The 9,068-nt window shown below is 44.8% G+C and overlaps 1 protein-coding gene across 3 annotated transcripts in view; it reads right to left on the bottom strand.

Moving 5' to 3' along the window:
• Positions 1-439: 439 nt before the first annotated feature.
• C16H1orf21 (chromosome 16 C1orf21 homolog) overlaps positions 440-9,068 on the bottom strand; it is a 242,347-nt gene continuing 233,718 nt past the window's right edge. For 2 of the 3 annotated variants that reach the window (XM_024976541.2, XM_024976540.2), the window contains one exon: positions 440-1,234. In XM_024976541.2, coding sequence (XP_024832309.1) covers positions 1,196-1,234 — 39 coding nt within the window. In that variant the 3' untranslated portion in view covers positions 440-1,195. The remainder of the gene's footprint in view (positions 1,235-9,068) is intronic. The other variant, NM_001081547.1, reaches the window with a different exon arrangement.

Raw genomic sequence — 9,068 nt, 5'->3', positions numbered from 1 at the left:
AAATAAACTCTACCAAACCCACAGTTCACGTTCCCCACTACGGCCCGGGGCTTTGGCTTTCGCATCTCTGGAAATCATCACCAGTGTCAATGGAATACTACATGTTCCAGGCGGCAAACGCTTTTCACTGCACCATCCGGTGCTGCCAACAAGAGAATGGAAGTGGCAAGGCTCACGTGACATCTTGAAGGGAGAGGATTAGGAAGTAGGGTGGTTTATTTGCTGACAAAGTGAAAGGGAACGGGGTGGTTTCAGGCCCTCCTAACGAGCTGTGGGGTGTCCCCCTCATCACCTCTGACCACTGCCAGCACTGCACTTGCGTGGTGGGTTGTACATGGGATGGTAGGGAGCCATTAAGGTGCCATTGCTAGGAGGACTCAGCTTCCTCACCCAGGATCATCATAAAACACTGAGCTGGATGAATGGGAGAAGACAAGGATACATAAAAACAGTAAAATGTTTATTTTCTTAGAAAAAAAAAGTGGGCAAGAGGGATTCAAAATGATTGTGATCACACTTCCGTCTGCATCTGAGCAAAACTGATGTTGCAAGCTTGATCTTTGATTAAGAGACCCAGGAAATGAAACCACCTGCTGCTCGCTCCTATGTCACTTCCAGGAGTCATGTCACGACATGCTTTGAATTGATAATAGCATCTCTACTTCTTCTCAGCAGAGAAACTAGGCTTGCCATAGCAACCATCCCATCTCCAAAGCACAACACTGCCAGTGAGAAGCAAGGCTCTGGACTGCTGGGGGAGGCAGGGAGGAGGGAGGGGGAAGGAGGCGCTTGTCTTAGAAGCGGAACCAGTCTAGAACAGAAGTTGGATATCTGAGTTCACCACTACCTCGTCTTTTAGAAAATAGGTTGGAGAGCATCTGTAAAACCAACAGTATCTTTAAGGTGAAATTGCAGAATTTTGCTGCAGACCTGGACACTGAGAGAAGTGAAAAGTTGCAACAAGTTTTAACTAGCAGCAACAAAGAAAGTTCGATAACAGTTTTTGTTTGTTTTTAGCAATATTCCTTTGCAAGTTCATTAAGAAACACTGTAATTTAATGGGGCATACGATATGGAACGATCTTCTTTTGCTATAGTGCTGTTCGCTGAAGAGAACCAACCTTTGCAAAGATTTCAACTGGGGTGTAACCTATTTACACAGTAGTAGCTCCCGGTTTGACTGGTAGGATTGGTGCTATGTGATGTCTTCTTCTTCCGAACAATAATCTCGACCCTTGAGAGGAAAAGAAAAGAATAAGATGTGAATGAGAAATTCAAAGCAGAGCTTGAGATGGTTACCTGCAGTCCATCTTCTCAGTTTCTGTCTCCCTGCAGTGAAACCCAGGCTCCATCAGTGACTGCTGGGCACCAGGTATGTAAGTCATAAATACACATTGACCAACTTGTAAACTGTATATACATCGTCGCTTTGAAGTTTTACCAAGCTTCTAATAAGCTTTTGTTTTGTATTGGTAGGGCTTTCCTGATAGCTCAGTTGGTAAAGAATCCACCTGCAATGCAGGAGACCCTGGTTTGATTCCTGGGTTGGGAAGATCCCTTGGAGAAGGGATAGGATACCCACTCCAGTATTCTTGGGCTTCTGTTGTGGCTCAGCTGGTTAAGAATCTGCCTGCAGTGTGGGAGACCTGGGTTGGATCCCTGGGTTGGGAAGATCCCCTGGAGAAGGGATAGGATACCCACTCCAGTATTCTGGCCTGGAGGATTCTGTGGCCTGTATAGTCCATGAGGTTGCAAAGAGTTGGATATGACTGAGCTACTTTCACTTTCATTCACTTCACTTTGTATTGGTAAGGATTTATATTATTCTAGGCACAGACAAGACTCAGCCTTTCACCACATAATCACCAAATGGATGATCCATTCAGGAGACCATTTTGTCACGAAGAGGAGAAAACAAAGTGAACCGTGAACAAGACCCTTTCTCCTAGGGCCAGGCTGCTAGCATTCCACAGCTGCATCTCCAAGCCCAGAACTTATACAAAACAGGTTACTTGGAGGCTTAAGAACGACATCCAGTTGTTACTTTTGAACATATATCATCCTCTCTCCAGCAGGGTATATACTCTATGAAGGCACAGTTAGGTCCGGGATTTAAGTTCCACATGTCCCGTCACTGACTGTCTTGGTCAAAGCACACAGTTTTGTGATCTGTAATCCCTCACAGAGCATGGGAACAAGTCTCTGCCCTGCCTGTCTCACAGTGTCACAGATAAGGGTTTTGAATAAAGTCACGTATCCATACTATTTATATCTTTGACCACTTCCTTTCTTTCTTTATTTTTAAGAAAAAAAAAAAAGAGGAATGTATTGGAAAGATACAAGGGTATCCCGAAGAACAAGAGGCTCAGTAACCAAGGTTGGGAAGGATACATGTAGGATGACGCGGACCTTGGCTCCTGAGAGAGGCTATTAATGTGACCAAGTTCCAGTTACTTTCAGTCTGTGTCTCTGTTTGTTGTTTCTGATTTCCTGGAGTGACAATCATACTGACTCAACAGGACTTAGCCCTTGACCCCTGGATTACAGAGGTGTGAACAGTGAACATCACACGATGCTCAGGTTTCGTAAGTACATGTTGGGTACCGTGTTTGGCACTTTCCAAGTAGTATTGTGGTGGCTTATTCTGCCACCACAGCCCTAGGTGTCAGGCACGGTCCCATCTCCCATTTCTCAGATGAGAAAAGCAAAGCCCAGAGAGTGCCAGAAGTTTTCTAAAGTCATAAAGCTTTTACACAACATCCAGTCTTTGGCAGGTCATGCACACATCTTTAACTTTCTTATAGGTGGTATTTGGGGTTTGGTCTCTGCAAACATCCTGTGCTAACATCTTAGGGTTTTGTATAAGTGACCATAGGCCACGTCTTCTTTTCAACAGAAGTGGGAGCCATGTCCTGACTGTCTGAAGTGCTTCTCATCCAAGCCTCCCCATGACCTAGACCTAGAGAAACACGTGGGGGTGGGGCTTGACCATGGCTAGGGGCAGGGGCAAAAACAACTGGCTTAGCGGCAGTGCGGAGAGATGGAGCTCTTTAATGAAATTAAATTCTTATTATTATTTTGGCTGTACTGTGCGGTATGTATGATCTTAGTTCCCTAACTAAGGATTGAACCCACGCCCCCTGCATTGGGAACTCAGAATCTTAACCACTGGACCACCAGGGAAGTCCCAACCTCTTTCTTTTTAAATACACACTACGTTTTTCAGTTTGTGGGGGAAACAAGTTCCTTTAAAAATGAAACTTTCTAAATACCTACAAAAAATAAAATTTTTATTTCTAAATAAGTCTAAATAAATAGGCTTATTCCTAAACGTATCTAAAACATAAAGAAAATAATAAGTTTGCATACAACTATTTCTCAAATGCATGGCTTGTTTCTTTGTCACAATATCTGTTTGGGAAGTAGCTCACATTCTCTTAATACTTCAGCATCACCATAGTGCACGGCTGTACCACTTGGCTGGGTGGTCATCCTGGCTTTGTGACATTAACTCTGAGTACGTTATCTCCCTGCATCTCACTTTCCTCATTTGTAAAACAAAGATAACAACAGTACCAACTTCACCTGGCTGCTAAAGATTAAGTGAGTTAATAGAGTGATTCAGTCCTGCCTGGCACATAACTTTATACATGTTGTATGTGTCACACACAAATACACGTGTGTTAGATAAGTAAAATGTTGCCACATGATGAAGTCTTCAGGGCCTGTGAAAGCATGAGGGTGGCCTGTCCCCATGCTAACTGGCCCCAGATGGCTTGTTCTCGTTGGATGATTCACCAATGAGCAGACTTTTGGCTTCTTCTATCACACTACCGATTCTCACCCTTGCTCCTGGCAGAGGTTTTGAACCTGGTGCCATCTCTAGGCTTGTTCTACTTGCTGTATGAAAATGTCTCCTGGGCAGGGTGACCAATCCTGACAAAAGTGTGCACTCAGCAGTCTTCTTCCCGACCCCTCCCTGGTGACACTGCCCCAGCAGACGCCAGCTGCTGTTGGCCTCGACCACCCCGGAGACACTCCCTGAGCCGCACAATGGGGAGCTAGGGAGTCCTCATGGACCCGGAGCATGGGGGGTTTATTCTCCATTGTGGGAAATGGGACACACCCACATCTATCAGAAACAACTCACCGGGGTCAGAGAGCAGACCTGTGGGTGGGTGCTGGGTGGGTGGAGGGGAAATGTGGACTCGCGGAGTTTCCATGGAGGTTTTATTAGGGAAGGAAAGATGACTCTCCCCATGTGTATGTGGACACATACACTGTTATATGACACTGGGCACATCACTAGGCCTCGACACTCTAGGGATAATCATGGTCTCTGTCTCACTGTGTTGTGATCAGGATCAAATGGGAAAAATATAGTATCTAGCGGGTGGTCAATAACTATCAGCTGCTTCTGTTATTACTACTGTTGCTGCTGAATCCCGTGTTTGTTCAGGCCATGGCAGGAGATTAGGGACCACCTTTCCTGTGGCTGATGGGGGGCGTGAACTGTCATCACAAATGGTAATCCGCCAGGTGTCGGGGAACCCCTCCCCCCACCTCAGCCTTGCACCCCAGATGGGCCAGAACTCCATGTGCTCCAATAAAGCTTCTATGACAGACACCTAGGTCCGTTCCCTTCTTACAAAGCCTCAATCAGAGCAAAGGTCCAGCTGGCCAATGTGGGGTTCAGAGGACACCTCATCCACAAGGAAGGACTTGGATGCAATGATAGATAGACAGACAGACAGACACTCACATGAACTAGGGTACTCAATGATAAAGCAGTCTCCAACTCTGTAAATGAGTTACAGGATTATGCAGAGGGAGTGTTTCAGACCCTCCAAGATTACTGTTGCCATAAGAAAGTGCCCGCTTTTAAGGGGTAGGGGAAAAAAGGATTATTATGAGATTACATGAAATCATGTATGTGAAATTCTGAAAATTGTAAAGCACTTTAGAATTTAAAAAATCTATCATTGTATACAAAAAAGAACATGCCCACTTTTTAAGGGACAAATCTCTGTAAACCCTCTGTGTCAACCCCAAGCAGCAACTTTCATTTTCCTAGCATTTGCTCCTCTGAAATTATTATTATGACTATGAGAAGGAGAAAGAAAATTGCATCAGCTGCTTTGAAGACACTGTTTCATTGGTGATTCACACCAACCCTGCAAAGTAGGTAGGAGTCCTGTGCGCTGTTACTTGTGGGAAAATCTCAGCGAAGCCCAGAACACAGGGCTAATCCTTGCCTCTTTTGTTAATGACTGTAGTGAGTGGATGACTAAATTCAAATCAGTTTTATTTTTGTTATTTTCACCTGTCAGCAGTTCTGAGAACCAATTATTTTATGAATAGAAAACTTGGAAATCAAAAACATGGAGAGTAAGCACTCCCATATGGCCAAGTGTCATTTTAAGGGGAGCCTGAGAAAACTTACGGAGGCAGCCCCATCTCGGCATCACGCGGGACCCCACCTGCACACCGGCTCTACCGGGCAAGAGAGGAGCTTGTTACTGTAGCGTGACTTCATGTCTCACTTAAAGTTTAAAGAACTGTGCTAAAAAGAGAACCTTAAAACCTTCAGCTGTTGAAGACAGGAAGCAGGAGTGAGCTGGGTGTGGGAGCTACACAGCAGTTCTCTTAGCCCAAAGCATGGCCTTTCCCCTAAAAGGGATGGCAAAATGGAGGTCTTTGTAGAGATGCTTTATGCAGCCAGAATTAGGGGCTGGTAGACACAGTTCTGCCCTTGTGCAAAGGATACACTGAAAGCTACAGACAGCCAGGTCCCCACGAGGCCCCCATAGCGTGAAGAATGGACACTCACGATGATGCTGACAAGGAGGGGTTGTTTGAAAAAGCAGAGGGGCATGTGGTGCAGATTCAAAAAAATCTTAAGGAGATTTTGCCTACCACGGCTCAGATGGTAAAGAATCTGCCTTAAGTGTGGGAGACCCAGGTTCGATCCCTGGATGGGGAGGATCCTGTGCAGAAGGTAATGGCTACCCACTCCAGTATTCTTGCCTGCAGAATTCCATGGACAGAGGAGCCTGGTGGGCTACAGTCCACAGGTTGCAAAGAGTCAGACACGACTGAGCAACTAACACTTTCCCTGACCACACTCTTACTTGGTGTAGTTTCCATGTCCTCTTCAATTGTCTGCATGATTTTCTTGGAAACCGGAAGTTTATGTCAACTCCTACATTTCTGAGGTTCTAGGATAAGGATTTTCTACTTGTTGAAAGTTCTAGGCTTACAATTAGCAATATTACAGTGTAGTGAAGGAAAGGGCATTCTCATGATGTTGTATTCTGCTAGTTTAAAGAGGCCCAGCTCAGAGACCAACTTCAAATAAAGGAATTATTCCTCCTAAATGCCTACTGTACTTTTTCTCCTCAACTTAAGTAGGCAAATAGGCTAGGGCTGGCTGTCAAGTTTCCGGTGTGAGTTTATCCCAAAAGTCTCTAGTATTTCTCTATAGACGTGTGCATTTGGCCTAATCCGTACACACTGAGCATGTAACAGACAGCTGTGAACTGAGCACTTCCCCAGTGGGGCAGTCTGGACCGAGATAAAAATTCCCAAGAGGAAGCAGTGAGCTCGTTTTCCCATATGTAAAAGGGGACAGGAGGACCTAGCTTGCAGTGCTGTTGTGAGACTTAGCAGTCATTACACATGGCACCCCACTCCAGTACTCTTGCCTGGAAAATCCCATGGACGGAGGAGCCTGGTAGGCTGCAGTCCATGGGGTCACTAAGAGTCGGACACGACTGAGCGGCTTCACTTTGACTTTCCACTTTCATGCATTGGAGAAGGAAATGGCAACCCACTCCAGTGTACTTGCCTGGAGAATCCCAGGGACGGGGGAGCCTGGTGGGCTGCTGTCTATGGGGTCACACAGAGTTGGACACAACTGAAGCGACTTAGCAGCAGCAGCAGCACACATAGGTGATCAGCAAAGCTTGGCACATGGGAATTAATAAATTATAGCTCTTATGATGATACTGAAAAATGAGATCAGCAGATCCAACTGTTAGTAAACTGACTATGTGAGAAATTGGGCTCACCGCTGGATCGCTTCTCTGCATTCAGGGCCTCACACAAGTGGGGCCTCAGGGCCTGGATGCTATTCCTTCCTTCTCCTTTCTGGCTGACTCCTCCTGCCCTCAGACCTCACCCCATCTGTTACTTTGCTTTGTTTAGTGAAAGTTGCTCATTCATGTCCGACTCTTTGCAACCCCATGGACTATACAGTCCATGGAATTCTCCAGGCCAGAATACTGGAGTGGGTAGCCTTTCCCTTCTCCAGGGGATCTTTCCAACCCAGGGATCAAACCCAGGTCTCCCACACTGCAGGCAGATTCTTTACCAGCTGAGCCACAAGGGAAGCCCAAGAATGGAGTGGGTAGCCTATCCCTTCTCCAGTGGATCTTCCTGACCTGGGAATTGAACCGGCGTCTCCTGCATTGCAGGCAGATTCTTTACCAACTGAGCTATCAGGGAAGCCCCTGCTTTGTTTAGACCTCTGCTCAAATGTCACCTCATTGTCTTCACTGAGCTTGTAACATAAAACAGCTCTCCTTACTCTGCTTCATTTTTACTTGTATTACCTATCTTTACCTGACATTATGAATATATGAATTTGTTTCTTTACTGACTGTCTTCCCCTTGAATAGAAGTATCCAGTGGCAGAAACTGTTTTCTGCACTGCTGCATCCCCAGGGCTTAGATGAGCACCAGTGACATATTAGATGCTCAATAAATATTTGTTGAATAAATGAAAGTAGGAACAGTATCTAGAGAGATCTGAGATTCTGCAGTTGGAAGAGGACCTGGAGGTCTTCCTCTCTGACCTCGCACCTAACATGGAACAGACCTCCAATGACCACATTATGGGCAGGGAGCCTCCTCTTTTTCACTGGAATATGTCAGATACTTTCCCAAGCTGCCCGTTAAAGTGTTTGAGAGCTGAGCCCAAATGCTGCCTCCCTGTAATTCCCACAGAATGGTGGACTTGGGGCCTTAGCAACCGGAGGCTGGGTCCTCCCAGACTGATAGCATTCCCTGGTCCGTTACCTGCGAATAACAAGGTTTCCTCCCAGGTCTCCCTCTCTTGCATATGTGTCAGTTTTCTCATTCTTAGTGCACCCATCAAAAAAATCACTGGCACAGAATCAGATATCCTAGTAATACAGCCTAAAATAGGTAAGCATTAAGTATTTGACAAAGGAGGTCACCAGAAGTGACAGATTCCAAGAAAAACAATGTTAATTCTTAACAAGACAAAACAGAAGATAAAACTGAACTGCTGTCAGAGCTCTTGAGAGGGAAATAGCTTCAGTCTCAAAGGCACGGACAAAGATCACAAAGAAAAATAAAAAGATGGACATATTTGATCATGTAAAAATGAACCTTTGCATATATCAAAAAAAAAAAGAATAAAATAAAAAGGCAAACCTCAGTGGGGAAAATACCAGCAGCATACAATATGTAAATGACAAGTTATATGAGAAGCTCATACCAATAAAAAATTAACTTAAGAGGATCTCAGTAAGAGGGAAGGGCACAAAGTGGAAACAGAACAAATAAAGTCCGTAAACACACAAATAAAAAAATGGTCTGTTTCTGTCATCAAAAAATACAAAGGAAAACAATTAGATACTACTTAAAAATTCTTGAGAGCATACAATGAAATGCAACTCTACAGTCTCGTAAAATGGTATGGCTGCTTTGGAAAGTAGTTTGTAATATGTATTATGAGTCATAAAGTTGTTCACACCCTTATTACAGCAATCATTGCTATTGTTAATTAATAGCAATGATAAAACCTAAATACATTTAAAAAATATATATACAGATTGGTTCTCTGGGGCTGGAGGTAGGAAAGGGGACTGGCTGTAAGCAGGCAGGAGGGATCTTGCTGATGTGATGGAAATGTTCTAAAACTGAGTTGTACTGATGGTCACACAGTTTGGTAAATTTACTAAAATCCAAAGGGCTTCCCTGGCGGCTCAGACAGTAAAGAGTCTGCCTGCAGTTCGGGAGACCTGGGTTCGATCCCTCGG

Source organism: Bos taurus, chromosome 16, assembly GCF_002263795.3.
Source record: "Bos taurus isolate L1 Dominette 01449 registration number 42190680 breed Hereford chromosome 16, ARS-UCD2.0, whole genome shotgun sequence".
NCBI classification, from domain to species: Eukaryota; Metazoa; Chordata; class Mammalia; order Artiodactyla; family Bovidae; genus Bos; species Bos taurus.
This window is presented reverse-complemented; position numbering and strand designations above follow the sequence as displayed.